The sequence below is a fragment of the Schistocerca cancellata genome, chromosome 3, assembly GCF_023864275.1.
Source record: "Schistocerca cancellata isolate TAMUIC-IGC-003103 chromosome 3, iqSchCanc2.1, whole genome shotgun sequence".
Taxonomy (NCBI): domain Eukaryota; kingdom Metazoa; phylum Arthropoda; class Insecta; order Orthoptera; family Acrididae; genus Schistocerca; species Schistocerca cancellata.
Genome location: NC_064628.1, coordinates 43,137,045 through 43,156,196, shown reverse-complemented (window position 1 = coordinate 43,156,196; position 19,152 = coordinate 43,137,045). Strand labels below are relative to the sequence as shown.

The 19,152-nt window shown below is 40.1% G+C and overlaps 1 protein-coding gene across 3 annotated transcripts in view; it reads right to left on the bottom strand.

The window, feature by feature from the left end:
• LOC126176887 (dynein heavy chain, cytoplasmic) overlaps positions 1 to 19,152 on the bottom strand; it is a 228,059-nt gene that overhangs the window by 55,536 nt on the left and 153,371 nt on the right. For 2 of the 3 annotated variants that reach the window (XM_049924087.1, XM_049924089.1), the window contains 2 exons: positions 15,514 to 15,715; positions 11,937 to 12,135 (listed from right to left, as the gene is read on the bottom strand). In XM_049924087.1, the coding sequence (XP_049780044.1) occupies positions 11,937 to 12,135; positions 15,514 to 15,715 (401 nt within the window). Of the gene's footprint in view, positions 1 to 11,936; positions 12,136 to 12,536; positions 12,733 to 15,513; positions 15,716 to 19,152 lie in introns of all 3 variants that reach the window. The other variant, XM_049924088.1, reaches the window with a different exon arrangement.

Genomic DNA, 19,152 nt, shown 5'->3' with positions numbered 1-19,152 from the left:
CAAAAATGTGTGTTTCATAAGCAAGAATTATCTGCAAAGCTTTTCCGATTAAGTATCTATTCTTTGGCATAGTTACGTACCGAATTTCATACTTTTGAACTTTTAAGATTTCTTTGAAGGTGTTAAGCATTTTATTTGGTGGGGAAATAGTGCATATGTGTAATGGCCCAGTACTACAATCTATACAACCAGAACTTGAAAGATTCAATTAATTATTCAGGTCTGAAAAACTAATATTTAGCAATCAACGTTAATCATATTTTGGGGATGTATAGGAGTTCATCTGAAGGATCAATGGTGTTGGTGGTGGTTATAACTAAACTTTCACTGCTTCATCTCGTGTAGAGAGAAAACTATTTACCATATGGGTACTCAACTCTATAGGAATGATGTCCAGACTGTGCACTGTGTCATGACTTTTCATTAGGCACCAGTACTTTTATGGAGATGTAGGGCTGAAAGAAAATCATCAGCGTGCAGTCAGTCAACACGGGCCTGAACAAGGTGAATAGGACTTCACATGTAAAGAAGTTTTATCAAAACAACAGCAGTTTTACTGCTGTTCTTAATGAGTACCACAGCATTAAAGGAATCTGAGAGATCCCTCTTTCCCCACCAGTGTTGAAGAATGCGATTCAGAAGTTCGAATTAACTGGTGATTTGGGAATTGCTACTGGGAGAGGCTGACAGCCAATTGTGCCACAAACTGTTGAAGTTACTGTTACCAAGGCTGAAATGCTGGATGCAATGTGAGATGTTCAAGCACCGCTTGAGCTATGTCATGACAGCTGAACATTCCATGGCCCACCATTCGAATAGTGCTGCAAACAACTGTGAAATAGAATCACTAGTGTGGTTTCACGTTGTTATGGATGCAGATGGTTATCACACTGAGCAATGTTTGTAACTCTGAACATAAACATGGTAGGCAATTAACTAGTGTTACACTCTCTTATGGAAATTAAAATGTGCTTTTTGTGACAGTTTCATCATTATTTCTCTTCCATAAATTCTTACAAATATTTCAATGAAGTTTCACTGTCCTATGATCATCTTTTTTCGCGGAGATCCTCTTAAGCAGCCAAAGTTCATATATAACCTTCCCATAATTTAATTAGAGAACAGACAATTCAATAAAAGTAATCAACATCAGGAATTGGTGCAATAGAAAAAGCAAATGAGAAGACTACGTAATATAGACAAGAGTTTAAAATCTTAATTTATGTTTGTATCACGTGTCTGCCTCTGTTGAAAAAGAAAGCACAAAATTACTTCCCAATGTGACTTTACATAATGTTTAGTATTTGCTTATGAGGGTATATTACTGTGACCGGACAACTTTATCAAACACACATTATTCTTTCTCAAATGACATACAGTGAAGGACTACAATTATCTACAGTCATTTAACAACACACAAAAATTAATATTAGTATCAGTTTCCAATAATTACAACTACAGTGCTCCAAATAGAAAATAAAAATAAATGTAATAAAGACAAAGTTTTGAAAATAATTCCTCCTCTTCATGAGACTAGTATAAATGTATCACCTACATCATATCTTAGGTAGTACATCTGTGTGTGATACGATCAGTATTTTAATTATGTGGGGAAGTTGCTTGACAAACTACAAGCCATACGAAAATTGGCTGATAACCAAATAGATTACAGTTTGAATACATGAGGTTCAATGATTGTGACATCAAGCTAATTTAATGTATTTTCCCATTGCATAATAAATATCATATACTTTCATTGCATTGACCTGTGCCTGAAACTGTAACACTGAAAATTAAGCTACAATTCACTACTGAAGCAATTTTCTGAACAACACAACCTTGTGTTATATGTCCGGACCGCGGACTGTAGGGAACTACGATTTGTGAGCCACATAACTGTGCACTAGCAGGACTACAGTCTGCTGCCATGTTATTACCTCATATTTTAATCCATTATCATCAATAAATTCAATACAGTGACTAACCCAATTAGTTTGTTTAAAGTAATGATCCACTAAGAGTTTCACTTTTAAAGTTTGTACACGAATTAATTCCAAAACTTTGTCAGCTGTCACATATGATAACAGTACAACAAAAATAAAACTCTTAAAACTGTAACACAAATTACATTGCATTATGCAATGCCAAAGAAAAAGAAAACACACATTCCTGTAAGTTACTTAAACAATAAAAATTATTTGAAAATAAAAGCTATAAAACAAGCATGAGAACATGCAAAGTAACAACTATGTGTGAAACTTTCACCAGCCCTCAAATGTACAGCATTTTAGAGAAATTACACGATTTGTGCAGTGTTGGCACAACAAGTAAATAATGGGTCCTTACTCACCAGACATTTATAATTATGGTATTTATGTATTAATTGTTAATCTTTTTGTTAAAGCACTTTCAGCCAAATTTGTTGTGTGTTATAAAGGGTGGTCAAAAACAGTTTGAAAATCTTGTAAGGGTGTTGCAGGGGAGGTTGTGATGAGAAATAATTGTTAATGAAAAATTTGTGTGTGTTCTGCCACTTCAGAGTTACTTGGGATTGAAGTTAGCCAATCAGGCAGTCAGTTGTACAAATTCAAGCAGCTTGCAAGAGGCAGTGTCGCTAAATGTTTTCTTCATTTGGTTTCTTAAAAACCAATAAATGTAGCTTTTGCTACGGTAGCTTAAATTTACCACTTTTGAAAAATGCACATTTTAACAGTAATGTGCTCTTCAAGTAGTAGCTAATGGACCCATAGATGTCTGCAGATTACGGCATTTTAATGCATACAAGTGCTGGAATTTGTGCGAGCAATGACCTGATTGGCTAACTTCAATGCTAAATATCTCTGAAATGGTGCAACATTCCAATTTTTTTTTCCTACACCATAACCTCCCCAGCAACACCTTTACAAGCTTTCAGACTTTTTCTGAGCACCCTGCATATCTGGCAAGTAAAGCTCCTCCTATTTACAATCTTCAAGGCCCCCAAAATTACTGAACGAAAGTTAGTAAGCCACAGCTGGTAGCTGTACCAAGGCACAAATTTGCAAAACTTTTGAATGAATTACGATATTGTCTAGTGGTTTACGGTAAAACATAAGGAGACATACAAATTATATACATACTGTACAAAATTACGTTACTTATTCAAGTGCCCTTTAACATAAAATTATACTTCCTACACCAAGAAATTCCAAACAATGGAAAACTTTATTGGACACCAAGATGATAATTCGTGACAGCTCATTGAAGTTTCACATTGTAAATGAAATTCACAATGCATGTGATTGTTAACAAGAAACACTGCAAAGTTGGACAATGGAAGTAATTAATGTAACAACTCATAAAATACAGTACTTGGTATTTTAAAGTTTGGTTAACATGTAACTACTGAACAGCAGAGCAGCTCACACATGAAGTGTTACACAAATACTGCCAAAGACTTTCTTGCCATTCCAGACATTAACAGCGTTGCAACGAGTGGTGTAAACCATATTCACATCTTGCAAAAAGTTTATCTTATATGAAACAAATGGTTGATTTTTGGGGTATGGTGATCATTCTAATTTTTTTACAGCTGCTCTCATAAGCCGCTATCAACAAACAGGTTCAGCAGTGTTTGACATCATAAGTGTCACATTGCTTAAGTGTTACATGTCATTTTTTTTTTAAATTTTCATCAATTACAAAATAAAATGAATACTACTGAACTGCTAATAGTTTCCTCTGCTCATTTTATGTACAAAACTACAAGTGTCTGTAGCTGGATTGCAATGAAATATTGTTAGTTTCAAACTGCATATCCGTTTATTGCATTTTGTGTCTTCTGCCAAGAAATATCAAACATGTCAAGGACCACTAATTGTTATAAAGCCAAGAAATTCCATTGCTTCTCTTGAAATAACATTATGCGGTTCACCAAGTCCATAAATAAGAAATTTTCAACTGTTCAGTTTCTTCACTGTTTCTGCACTTTTCTTTGCTCTATTACCTCCATGCATCATGTTTGTGCTCTGAAATTTGATTACGTCTCTTTATAGTCTTCCATTATCTTGAATTGAGGGTGAGGTTTTAGTTCCTCCATCAGCTGTAATGACATGGAGTGATCTACGATCATAGGATATGTGATCAACATGTCACCAATCCCTTCAGCAGTTATTGCCAATAGATGAATCCTAGTGACATCACTGCTTCCTTATTCAAGCAGTTCCTCATACAGCCTGACTAGGCTTAGTGGATCCCATTCCAGACCTTACCAACTCAGTAAAAATCTACAGAGGCACTGGGAATTTAATCCGGGTCCTTCCAAACGCTAATCATTCAGCTATGGAGGTGGTCACAATTACTGTTGTGTGTGTGTGTGTGTGTGTGTGTGTGTGTGTGTGTGTGTGTGTGTTTTTCAATCTGATGGGTGCCCAACGGCGAGGTCCTCAGGGCCCTTACACTTACGAAAACAAACAAACGTGGAGATGAACTAAAAGTGTTGTACGCGCATGCACTCGAAATGATCACACAGTCACTCTGTTATCACATGCACTAAAACCAATTAGGAGGGAAGAGAGGTAATCAAGAAATTAAAACAGAGAGAAAACAAAACACAAAAGAACTAAAAGGAAAGCACAGGGAAATGTGACTGGCTGACCACTTACAAAAGACTAGGGTGAGCCAGCCACCCTTAGACACATTAAGAACATCTCCCCAAAATTTTGTTAAAAATGTTAGACAATTCATGAAACTTTACAACTCTAATCACATTCATTTCATCATTACATAAAAGAGACGGCAGACCGGCCACAGTCCGCTGGTTGGCACATAAAATGCAGTCCAATAAAATGTGGCGCACCTTGTTCTGCACGCAAAAAACACCCCACATTGTAGGGTCCTCTCGCCAGAGTAAGAATCCACTTGTCATAGGGCTGTGGCCTATGCGAAGATGAGCCAGAAGAACCTCATCCCACCAACGTGGCTGGAAGGAAGTACTTCAGGGCCGAATTGTGGGCTTGATGACATGGAGCTTGTTATCAGTCACTGCCAGCCACTCGTCTTCCCATTGACACATGACTTTGTACCTCAACAGCAAGGTGATAGCATGCAGGGGGATAGCACACCAAAATACCAGAGTATCACAAAACGCCTCCTTGGCTGCTTCATCCACAGTTTCATTCCCTGCAATTCCAATGTGCCCAGGTACCCAACAGAAAGATACATCATTTGCCAATCGTAGTTGTAGGATGTCGCCCTGGATATTCAGTGTTACTGTATCTGCTGGGTACAAATGTCGGAGAAAGTAAAGGGTGCTCAGAGAATCTGAGCAGATGATAAATCTAACATGGGGAGAACATCTCATCTGCTCCAGTGCCCACAATATCGCATATAATTCTGCATCACAGACAGCAAATTCTGGAAGCAGTCTGACCTTGGGGACACGATCCAGGAAAACAACAAAGCAACCAACGGAGTGCCCCCACTTAGGCCCATCCGTAAAAAGAACTACATGGTCATGGTACTCAGATAAAATATCAAGGATATAACCCATTAAAAACAGAAGCAAGAGTGCTACCTCTCCACTACCACACCAAATCTAAAATCACTCAGGGTCTCTCCAGTAACCAGGGTGGCACATGGTTAAAACTCTTGATCTGGCATCATACCGACTCCAAACAGTAACTTCAGCACATGCTGCACGCGCATCCCAAATGGCATCGTGGCTCTTTGACGGTTGGAAAAAAGACATTCCAGAAGTGGTATGGTGTGGTGTGCGGCAGAAGTTTGAGCTCCAAGGAACTTACATGCCTGATGCACCATGAGGAGCTGGCGCCGGATGCTAAGTGGCAGTTCCCCTCCCTCAGCACTGATGCTAGGTATGGGACTGCTCCGGTAAGCACCCATGGCCAGCCAATCCCCTCATGATGGACAGCGTCAATGATCCACAAGTAAGAGGGCCTCGCTGACGCACATACTGTGCAACCATAGTTGAGCCACGAGTGCACAAAAGCCTGATAAAACTGAAGTAGACACACCCTGTTCACTCCCCAAGACCTGCGGCTCAGGCACTTGATGATGTTCAGGTCTCGCAGGTGTGGTAATCACGACAATCGGGAGTCAAAAATGAGGCCCAGAAACAGCACTGTCTCTAAAATGTAGGGTGGTGTCCCCCATATCCAAGACAGGCAAATTAAAAAGATGAGGGGAATGATTAAAATGAACACACACACACACACACACACACACACACACACACACACACACACACACACACTTATCTGCAGAAAACTGGAACTCATCTTTGCAGCCCACTTCTCTAACCACCACACCAGAAGTTGCAACTGACAGCTTGCCATTGCAACACTGAACACTGGAGAAGGAATAGAAAACAGCAAAATCATCTATGAATAAGGAGGACTGTACAGGACTCCTTACCGTAGATGTGATACTGCTGATTGCTATGGCAAAGAGAGTAACACTTAAGACACTACCCTAAGGAAAACCATTCTCCTGCTCAAATGGATCAGACAGCGTGTCAACAACTCAGGTCCTAAAAAAACGCTGAGACAGGAAAGACTGTACGAAGATGGGGAGGTGTCCATGAAAGCCCCATTGATGCATTTGTGCAAGAATAAATTGTCTCCAAGAAGTATCATACGCCTTACTTATATCAAAGAATATGCCAATACAGTGATGCTTACAGAGGAAATCCTGCTGAATAGCCACCTCTAGGAGGAACAGATTGTCGACAGTGAACTGAAATCTTCAGAATACACAGAGAGAGGCTAAGGACTTGCCTGGTCTCTAGCAACCAGACCAGACGATGGTTAACTATTCACTGCAGGGTCTTTCCTACACAGCTTGTTAAGGCAATACTCTGATAATTACTGGGACATGTGCAGTTATTTCCTGGTCTGAGGAGAGGGATCAGAATTGCCTCCCTCCATGAGTTGGGAAAGTTGCCCGTCTGCCATATTAGAGTAAAACATTCGAGGAGGATTTCATTTGATGCCGCTGGCCAATGTTGAAGCATGCAGTAACGGATTTGGTCGTGAGCAGGTGCTGCGCCACGGATCTCAGTCAGTGCCAATTCAATCTTCCACATGGAGAAAGTGGAGTTGTAGGCCCCAGAACTGTTGGACCTGAAGTCAAACTTTTCCCCCTCTATAGTCGCACGATAGCCACGAAATGCCGGATCCTGGCTTGCATTGGCAATAGTTTGTGTAAAATGTTCGGCCAGCATCTGAGCAATGTCTCTGGGTGTTGTTCAGAGGCAACCCTGTTTCAGCATTGCTGAATTTACTGGAAATCTTCCGGACAGCTTCCCATACTTTTATAGAAGTGGAATGACTGACTGAGTCCAGGAACGCTTTCCATGACCTTTTCTTACTCTCCCTAATGACACGTCGAGCCTTGGCCCTCGCGACTCTGAAGGCCCTAGGGTTGTCTATTGTCGGCGGCATTTAAAATGTTGAAGAGCCGCATGCCTTTTCTGGATCGCGGAACGGCACTCAGCTGTCCACCAAGGTACTGGGTGCTTCCTAAGATGTCCTGAGGACTGTGGGATGGGGAGGTCAGCGGCACGATGGATCGCTCGTGTGATGTGGTCCACCCTTCCTTGGATGTTGTCACAATGTTTGAACACAGCCGGCTGGCTGGCTGAAATGCGTCCAGTTAACCCTGCTGACCATCCATTTTCAGGGCTTAACTTCAGGGTGAGCCATTTAGTAGGTGAAGGTGGACTGGAAAGTGGTCACTGGAATGAAGGTCATCAATGGCCTCCCACTGCACAGAGTCATCGAGGGCAGGAGAACAGAAAGAGAGGTCGAAGGCTGAAAAAATGGCCCAGCAGCAGTAGAGAAATGTGTGTGAGTACCCATGTTGAGGATGCACAGCTCGTGAGATGTCACGAGGCCTTCCAAAACCCAACCCCGAGGGCTGAAAAAATGGCCCAGCAGCAGTAGAGAAATGTGTGTGAGTACCCATGTTGAGGATGCACAGCTCGTGAGATGTCACGAGGCCTTCCAAAACCCAACCCTGAGCCCCACAGGACATGATGAGCATCGACATCTCCAGGAGGAGGAATGGTCGTTGGAGTTGTGCAATTAGATCCGTGACAGCCTCAGAGTCTGGGGCATCTTGCGGAGGTAAATACAATGAGCAAACTGTGATCCTTCTACACACACGAGTTTGAACTGCAACTGCTTGCAGGTCAATAGCAAAGGTGACCGCATAGGAGTGGTGTGCACTAGTGACAAACACCGCAACACCTCCTTTGGCCCTTTCCCCCAAAAGGTCATCCTTGCGGTATAGTGTATATTTCTGTAGCATAGGGACATCTGTATCTTTAAAATTGTTTCTTAAAAACTAAAGCACAAGGGACATGCCTGTGATAGGAGCTTTAGTTCCTCCACATGAGTCCTGAACCCATTCATGTTCCACTGTAGTATGGAAGCCACGTCATAGGTGCAGTTTTAATTTACCCCTATCTTTGCACAGGGGAGGTCAAGCACTTTAAGGGCAAGAGGGAGTGGAGGGGCTGACTGGATCCAAGGCATGTAACTCCATGATATCCTCCTCATCAGTCAGACGGGAAAGCTTTTGACCTGAACGTTGAGTCTTTACCTGCACCCTGTCCCTTTGAGAATGTGGGGGAAAGGGGGCATTGAGAGATACTCTGCTTTTCTTGTACCTTTTGGATGTTCACTGCGGGACTCTTGTTAGTTTTGCCTGGTGCAGCTGCCTGGATTGCTTTGTCCCTACTCCTTTCCTTTACATATACTTGTGCAAGTGCAGTTGCTTGTGGAGGATAAGAGGCACACTAGGCATTGTCTGTGTCGAATCATCTGCCTTGGGAACAGGTTTCTGCACCATGGAAGAATACGAGATGGCAAAGACAGGGGTTTCGTGGCCTTATATTCCTTTTTGGCTTAGGCATAGGGGATCCGCTTGGTCACTTTTATCTCCTGATTTTGCATTCTTCAGCAAAAACAGGGCTGTCTTGGCTCCAGACTGGGTGGTTCCCAGAGCAGTTGATGCAGATCGGCGCAGACAGGCAGTTAGTCCCAGCCTGCAGATCACTTCACCCCGAAAACTCAGGGTTATATGGCCGAAATACAGGCATTTATAGCACTGCGTAGGATTTGGAATGCAACGCCGAACATTAAGTTGAAGGAACCCCACCATAAGATGTTCAGGCAGTGTCGGAGAATTGAATGTGGCAATGAAAGTGGCAGTCTTCAGTTACTCCATTATTACTGCACGTTCATTGCTCCACATCGACTATTTCACTATTTCATGAGATGCCCATTCTTGCTTCCTCCCTCTATCACCAGAAACACATTGTTAGTCATGACTCCACGAGCCCTGTTACTGCAGCCCAATGTATTCTTATTATCAGGAGGACGAGCCTCTCTCATTCTTTTGGATGAATGGGTGTGAATATTCACAGGCGGTACACCCTTCCCACTGGGAGGAGAAGATTTTGAAGGTTCCATCTCGGTCCCACTTCAGCACACAGCACACCTTTGAGACTTATTTTTTTTATTTATCCTGTCCTCATGATCCGGGCGGTCAAGCCAAGATCCCCGTTCCCTGAGACACACAATGTTCGATTACCGTGCTCTGCAGTGGTCGCTGAAACATGCCCAGAGCTTACGGTGACGGGGGATTGGCAGCACTTACCAGCCCCCAGCTCAGGAACCCTGGGTTTGCCGTGCCTGTACCAAGCAAATCAATACTGAGCCCCTGAGGGCAATTACTGGTTTAACAAACAAATTGTGCTAAGCGATATGAAGTCTGCTTTCATCACAAGATATTTTATAATCACAAAGTGTTACTTTTTGGCTTACTCTTAAGGGTAGTGTTTTTTCACTGAAATTTGTAGTTTTATTTCTGTTACAAATACAGAAAAATAAAAATTTAACTTTGGGACTCCTTGCTACGTGTCTCCTTGGAACTGTGGTTGAGTAATGTTTTGCAGGCACACAGCCATTTCTGTAACTCAAGATGCTTTTGCAAAGAGAAAATCACTTGAGGACCACATCCCTGCTGTCCTACAGACAGCCTGTTGGAGTAAGTTCTGATGCAGTGTCATATTTTGTGACTTGGCCTTGACTCTTTCAAAATTAATAAAAAGATATTATCCATTATGTAACTACTGTCACTGCCCTATTTTCTTCAACAATTATTACAATAATGTTTCACCTTTTTGGTGAACAGACCCTCAATGTCTTCATTTTTGCTAGGTAAGCACCTTTAACATAATCCAGACAAATGGCAACCACTTTATACCGGGTTGAAGTAGGTAACGCCACATTCTGCTCCAGTTAAAAAATGGAATTTTTTTACATCAAAGTAATGGGATTATGTCTGTCAAATATATGATTTATAAACAATGAAATTTCTGCACCTACAAATTTTTCTAACCTGATGATACTTTTGTAAGATCTTGGAGATGGCCACTGAACCTATCCCAAAAACACAGGAGGAGCTGTCCTTTTCAGTTGCTCTCCGAACGTCAAACTTATGTCCTTCAGGAGAGAGCTGTGGCTTCACACCTCTATCTACTTTTATCATCAACAAAACTTACTACATGTCGGAATTTGTAGAACCATTGAAAGACCCTAAATTCCAAAGGCACTTCATGAAGGCATTAGTTCACAATCACGATTTGAAACAATGTCTTAATTGTAAATTCTGATTAGATCCCTGCCATTCTCATAATTCTTGTAAACCAACATTCAAATTATTTCATTTATTGATATACTTTAGTGAAATTCCACTGATTCTTGTTTAGAGGTAAAACAATGTACTAAATTGGTGAAAGTTAATACTGCTGTAAAGCGAATATTCAGAGTGCCTTGCCAGTACTTATCTCCAAAGGTGTGATTCCTGCACCATCAATATACACACTAAAAAGTAGATAAAAAAATAATACAAGCTTTTGGAACTCTTACTTCTTTCCACAGGAATGACAGAGTGATAGGTCTTTCAGATCCCAGGATGAGGATCTCCTTGTTTGGTGAACTGTTTTCATTGTTGAAGGATTGTCTCTGTCTGATGGGCATTCTTCCTTGTCAGTTACCCGTTTTCTGTTTCTCATTCAGCTGTTTCTCTCTCTCTCTCTCTCTCTCTCTAGTGATCTTGTATTATCCCCTTGCAGTTTTATTACCTTTCAAAAACCTCTACAGTGAATTTAACATCTAGTTCTAACAGTAGAATTATTTTATCACGAAATATTTTCTACACATTACCCAGTCTTGTTCTACCCCTGTTCTCCTCATAATCACCAGTCTAACTCATATCCCTTTTTTCCACCAATTTCATCATGTTTCCTAACCCTGTACCTTAATATCCAGAATCCATCCACACACGTGCTTTCACCACAGCCAAACAACAGATTGACAAATTGTTCCTCCAGTGCTTACTCAACCTTTTTCATTGTTCCTAAAGGCTTTAACCCAGATTGCAGCCACATATAAGAACTATCTTTCCACTAACCCGTCTCCAATTTTGAAATAGATCTATCTGTAACTCTTATTCATATTGACATTCAACTATATGCTTTCTCTGTCAACCCCCAACAGCTGCTGTCCATTCACAATCCTCTCACTTTTCATCCCCTGGAAGTGCTAGCACACACTGTGTACTTCATCATGAAGGAACATGGGACATTACACATCTGTTTCCAAATGGCCTGACTCTTCTCCCACAAACACTCTCTCTTTCCTTCCCACAGAATGAACCAACAGTTCCAAAAGCTTGTAATAGTTTGTCACTGGTAACTCTGAGCTCAATAAACCAGTTCCTACATCCACATAATTAACACAGTACCTTAAAACAAGCAAAGAAGAGTTTCACACAAGTTATGTTTGCTACCAATCACAAGCTCAAAATTAAAGCAAAACACAAAACAAAATGTTAATCTACAGTTAAGAACATAGTTGCATGCTTACGTAATATCCTCAGTACTGAAATTAGAGACAATGCTATTGATAAAGTTGTCCCTCATGATTACGGCACGTATAGATTTCCAGTCACTTGCATTTTCACCGAGCAGTAAGCAGATGGATTCAAGAGCAAGTTTCACAAGAACTGGTGGATTTGCCATAGAACGGACTTCCACGAGATGCTGTCTTCTGATTGATTTCACAGCTGTAGGAAATGTTCATGACAGAAGATAGCAGAAGTGTCAATTTTCATTTAGCAGGACAGGCATTGTTAAATTGCAAGTACGGCAAAGCGAAAGAAAATGTGACCCATTTTTAAACGAGAAAGCCAGCTACAAATTTCTGTGACTAATGGCTACAGGAAATTGTCATGCATCTTTCTCATCATCTTATGAAAGTATAATAATAATAATATTATTATGAGACTGGCTGGCATACAAGGTTAAAAACGTGTCACTACTTTTGTAAACACTATGTACATATGAACAGACATGTTAGAATATTTTGCAGGATAAATATATCTGGGAGCAGAGGCATGCATACAACCAAAAAGAAATTAAGAGGTTATTTGGGCCTACAAAAGAAATATTTCCCCTTGTTTCTTACGTCATGTCTTCAGTGTTGAAGTTGACAATGGTTGAGATGAAGTTGTCGCGCATGGTGACTGATCGAATGCTCTTCCATTCCGTGGCATTCTCACCGAGCAGAAAGCAGATTGATTCTAGTGCAAGTTTTACCACTGCTGGAGGGTTTGCCATGGAGCGCACTTCCACCAGATGCTGCTTTTTGATTGACTTCACAGCTAGACAAGTTTCATAAACATTTTCAAAATTGAGTTTCAGCAATTTTTTCTAAAATTTCCTCCAAAAATTAATTGTTCAAAACAGTAAGAGTTTGGTAAAAACAGACTGAGCGGTGTGAGTTAAATATTCAAGCCAACCCACTGGTGATATGAAAACTGGAAATGTTACTTAGGAAGAATCTTCTTTATTTAGATGTACCAAATTTTCATTGACGTGTGTAGCTGCTGTTTGGTAATGCCACAGAAAAATACACATTTGTTACTCACAGAAACAAAATCACCAAGATTAAAAATTTGAGTAACTACTGCCTTCATGTAAATAGTGTGTAACGCACACTACGTCAAAGCTAACACTTTCCACAAAACTATGACAACAACGAAGTACATGTAATCTTCCTACCCACAGGGGACATTCAGGAGTATAAAATATTTTTACATACTCCTCTACAGTCCACGTTTTCAGCCGGCTAACCATTCAGTACCAAAATGTGAAATACACATTCCAAAATTATGTTAGAAAGCATTAGCACCAGTGCACATTGAATTGATTTTGTGAAAGTGCAGAAAATCAGGGACGTGATATTTGCAGATTTCTTTGCAGTAATCTTATTTGTTTAAAGCACTGTTTAGTACAATATAAGAAAGTCAAAAGGGCTGCAATAATTTTTAGTGTGAGTTCTATACAGCATTCTGTGTCAAGACTTTCAACTTTTAACTATTCACAGAATCCCTTACACATTTTTTGCTAGTCTACAATTTCCTTTAGATGCTGATCAAGGAACAAGACTTTTGGAATCTTGAGATTCATTACTTTTATTTTCAGGTTTATTATTTATATTCATTTATTAGTATGTAATTGTTTCTTGCCTTACTACTTCTGGTTTGTATTTGCATGGTACAAACACTTACAAATCAAACCATTTTCATCAGGTTTTGATCATGGTATTAGGCAGAAGCCGCCAGCACTAAACAGGATATAATTAAACAAATGGAGAAGTAGAAAAGTTGTCAACATATGGAAGACACCAAGAGTGGTAATGCACTTCTGCCCACCAGGAAACCTTGTAATGTATGTATCAATCTCCAAGACTTCCAAATTATTTTTATATGACTTGTTATACAATTTCTATTTATCTTCCTTGGCCATTTGTATACTCACAGCTCAGAACTCTAAATCCCCAGTGATTGAAATCGAAGGCCTGAAAACACAACAGAGTACACAAACGTATTCCATTTAGACTTCATTCCTACAGACTGTAATGAAGCCATACCAAAATGTGTGTCGTGCATGAAGAGACCAAGATGGGAAAGAAAAAACAGCCCAGAGACACAATACCATTTCTCAAATATGGAAGAAGGTAACTTTGACATGGCAGTGTGGTGGAAGTACACCCATATGGAACAAGCATGTAATTTAACTTTCATTCAGTGGTTAAACCTACTTTGTGGCAAAAATCCCACAGTGGGCAAAAAGCACTGTGCAGGAGTGTACTTGTTGAGAACAGAGGCAAATTGTTATACAGGCTAATTCTCTACAAGCAGTAGATTATTACAAGATTGTGATAATATATATTCCAATACAGGTTTATTAAGTTTAATAACTGCAATTTGAATAACCCCTTATTCAGTGAACATACCAGTTTAAACGTAAGTTTATGCATACAGGTGTACTCAAATTCTAAGTTTGTCAGCTTGTCTTATCTGACTGGTAATTAATCAGTCTTACATTTTTATTTTGTAATGAAAGCATTCAAATACCATGTTCAATGTGAAGTAAATAATTTTTTGACATGATGATTTCCTATCCAAAACAAAAACCAAAATCATTAATTTATGATTAAAAATATTTTACTTTGCTCTCAGTTTCCATGTTAGCCCACGTTTTCAGTCCAAATAAACACTAACCTACTAAAATTTGGATGCATAACAAGTTATGGTACTGCAACAAAAGCCATGGAGGGTGAAAAACAAAGTATAGATGTGCTTGGAAAATAATGCGAAGTATCCAAATTAACTAACAGAAAATTTAAATTACACTTGCTATAACATCTTCAGTAGCTACACTTTACTGGTTCACCATTTCTTCTGAATTTCAACTTTTTCATTCTGGCTGTTAACTGTTCTATTAGCATATTTTTGCTACCTTCAATAAATAAAGCCATGTTTTTTGTTCTTTCTCAGTACTTTAACAACAAATGCTTTTCTTATATTAACTAACCATGATGAAACACATTGCCTATTGTTTATCAGATTTATGTATTTCTATACTTTTCATTATATCAGGTGGTCAGAAACAGTCTCAAAAGCCTGAATGGGTGTTGCAATGTAGGTTACGCAAAATTCAATATGTTGCAGCATTAGCTCCGATGTTAGCAAATGAGGTCATCATACACAAATTCAAGCAGCCCACCAGACACAGTGTCAGTTGTACTCTTAGCACACGAGACTGGTCAGCCTCCGAGTTGGGTTTGATCCTTATTACTGCCCCAGTTTTAGGGAAAACTAACAGAGAACACATTTGGCGACACTTTCTCTGGCGAGCCACTTAGATTTTGAGTACACAATTGCCAGACTGGCAAATTACAATGCTAATTAACTCTGAAATGGTGCAATGTATTGAATTTTTTCTTTACAATAATTTCTCAGCACAACCTACCCTACAACACACTCACAAGCTTTTCAGATTGTTTCTGAGCACCCCGTATTCTATTTGAATAATCCGAAGTTGATTTAAAATCACAGGATGTCATTCCGTTAAGTACAGCACATTTCAGAACTTACCTTGCTGAGCATCTATGACAGCTGGTTCCACTTGAGCTAAATCAGCCATGACATCTTCACGCTTCTGTGCTATTTTTACAGTTTGTATCTCCAGTTCAGCTTGAATCTCCTGACTCTGGACTTTCTTCTTTTCTGCTTCCTGTTGATCCTTTACCATTTGTCTCAATTTCGCATTTGCAGCTTCATTCTTGGCTTGCAACTCCTACATAACATACACGAAATCTCATGAAACTTAGCACAGTCTTCTAAGAATAACTAGAGTTAATACAAGAGTTCAGCTTGCCAGGAAAGACAATGAGGTCATAGACTTAGTCTTCAGATTTTGATACAACAGCCTAAGAATGTCAAACAATGAAACATGTATTCAAATTTTTGTTGCTACACAGTTGTAAACAAGCTAAGAATCAAGAAACAATTTTTGTGGAGTAAAATGATACAAATGCATTAGTTACAAGTATTGGTAAATGTAGAATAGTTGAACGAAATACCAACAGGGGACACTAAAACATTATCTTAATCTGGTTATCTCAAAGATAGAAAGATAGTTGTCAACAATCAAAGACAAATGCTGCTACTTTGAGTTGGCGTAGGGATATGGAAGAGGAAGGAGGAGGAAGTAAGTGTAATTTGTTGAGGTAGGTGACAAGAGAAAGAAGATTAAAAATTTACACCCTGTTGATACCAAGCCACTACGCTCAGACTGGATATTGATGGGGAGACGAACTGCCCATTTTGTTTGCAAATGAATCATCCACTCAGTGCCTTAAATGATTTCAGGAACTATTGGTATACTGCTCCACTTACTAGGACATAAATATTTGATTAGTATGAAGAGTAGTCATTAAGTTCTGATTATCATTTAAAGAAAGTTACACAGTTTTATGTTTGTAAGTACGTGTGTGCAGTCCTGATACACACTGATAGCCCACCACCACAGTACTGCTAAACTCAGCCAGAGAAGCCAAAACAAAATGGTACAATCTACTGTTTAACTGTGGGAAATTGGGCAATGATTAGTTTCCTGCATTTGAAGGGGAAGGACTCAGCAACTGTCCATGCCGAGCTGGTGGAAGAGTACAACATCAAAGCACTGTCACATGAGAGATTGGCCAGGTGGCTCAGAGGCTTCCAGTGGGGTCAAACAAGTCTGAATAATGATCAATGAAGTGGTTTGCTGAAAACTGTGACTCTCAAGAGAAGTGGAGGCTCTAGTGCTCAAAGGTCAGTGTAATATAATTGAGGCACTTGTTGGAGAACCAAAACCTGTTGGGGATCACTTTTAACATCTTAAGCAACATTTCTGAATTCCACAAAGGTTACCATCCACTGGGTTCTACAACAACTTACATTCAGTCTGAAATCTTACTGAACAGAGGCAGCAGCAGAAATGTTGCAAATGTGTCAAGCCTATCCAGATGACTTCTTTAGCTGCCTAATCACCATGGTTGAGTGCTGAGTCTGTCATCATTAATCCAAGGCAAAGAGACAAAGCAAGCCATGGACAAGTGGATTTACCATTGGTGAAAAAGGCGAACGCCCAACATTGTCAAGCAACTTGACGTGGAGTGTTTTGCTTTGTTTTCTTTTCTTTTCTTTAGAATAGCCATGGTATGGAGCTAACAGTTTACATTCATCAGGGGCAACAGTCACAGGACCATACAACTGTAACCTCCTTACAAGTTTACAGGAAGCAGTCCCATCACAACACCCCAGCTCATTCTGCACAGAACGTCATCCCGCAAGCTGCTTTTCTGGGCTATCAAATTTTGTCTCAACACTGTATCCGCTGACATTGTACCCAGTGACTTCTTCCTCTTTCCTTGGATGAAGAAAATATTGTGTCGCAGGTATTTCCAGAATGATAATGAGATAATGAGCTTCCTGAGCAATCAAAATGGAGACCACTACAACCAAGGTCTCCCTAAAATCATTCTTCACCCAGAAAAATGTGCAGCACTGAACGTGAATACACAAAAGTACTAATATAATATCAAGTTTCATGGTCCCAGCTTGATTTTTATTTTTTAGTGATAACTGAAACTTTATGATTTCTTGGCAAATGAAGACAGTGTATTTCTTCCAAAGATTTTGATTTAAGTTCCCTCATCATCTCAATTATACCTCTGTGAATAAGTTGCAATTATGTCTTGTGTGGTTTAAGTAAAAGACACACTGCACTTTCCTAAAATCCTTACAACAATTCTGGGTTCCACCTGTCTCCCCTGCCAGTGACTTCATGTGTCCCTCCCATTTTATATCACTTTAGCGGGTTATTTCCAGGTATACGAACAATTTGACAGGTTGCAGACATTTATCACTAATCTTTTAATTAGGCGTTAGCTTCTCTCTCTTTGTTACAGACATTATTTTGCATTTATCCCAGAAGAAGGAAGCAAAGTAGTTAGCTCAGACAGGACAAGGATGGGGAAGTAAATCTGCATCATCCTGAAAGGGAATACCCCAACATTCTTCTTAAAAATTTCCCTTAAGGAACCAAAGGAAACCTGAATCTGGGTAGACTTCCTTACATAAATCCAGAGACTACACACACTGATATATATATATATATATATATATGGTTATAATAGAAGGAAACATTCCATGAAGGAAAAATATACCTAAAAACAAAGATGATGTGACTTACCAAATGAAAGTGCTGGCAGGTCGACAGACACACAAACGAACACAAACATACACACAAAATTCTAGCTTTCGCAACCAACGGTTGCCTCGTCAGGAAAGAAGGAAGGAGAGGGAAAGACAAAAGGATTTGGGTTTTAAGGGAGAGGGTAAGGAGTCATTCCAATCCCGGGAGTGGAAAGACTTACCTTAGGGGGAAAAAAGGACAGGTGTACACTCGCACACACACACATATCCATCCGCATATACACAGACACAAGCAGACATTTGTAAAGGCAAAGAGTTTGGGCAGAGATGTCAGTCGGGGCGGAAGTACAGAGGCAAAGATGATGTTGAAAGACAGGTGAGGTATGAGCGGCGGCAGATTGAAATTAGAAATTAGCGGAGATTGAGGCCTGGCGGATAGCGAGAAGAGAGGATATGCTGAAGGGCAACTCCGGAGATGGGAACTTGGTTGCGAAAGCTAGAATTCCGTGTGCATGCCCGCGCGTCTATCGACCCGCCAGCGCTTCTGTTTGGTAAGTCTCATCATCTTTCCTTTTATATATATATATATATATATATATATATATTTAAAAAGAAAGATGACGAGACTTACCCAACAAAAGCGCTGGCAGGTCGATAGACACACAAATAAACACAAACATACACACAAAACTCTAGCTTTCGCAACCAACGGTTGCCTCGTCAGGAAAGAGGGAAGGAGAAGGAAAGACAAAAGGATTGGGTTTTAAGGGCGAGGGTAAGGAGTCATTCCAATCCCGGGAGCGGAAAGACTTACCTTAGGGGGAAAAAAGGACAGGTTTACACTCGCACACACACACATATCCATCCACACATACACAGACACAAGCAGACACAAGCCTTTACAAATGTCTGCTTGTGTCTGTGTATGTGTGGATGGATATGTGTGTGTGTGCGAGTGTAAACCTGTCCTTTTTTCCCCCTAAGGTAAGTCTTTCCGCTCCCGGGATTGGAATGACTCCTTACCCTCGCCCT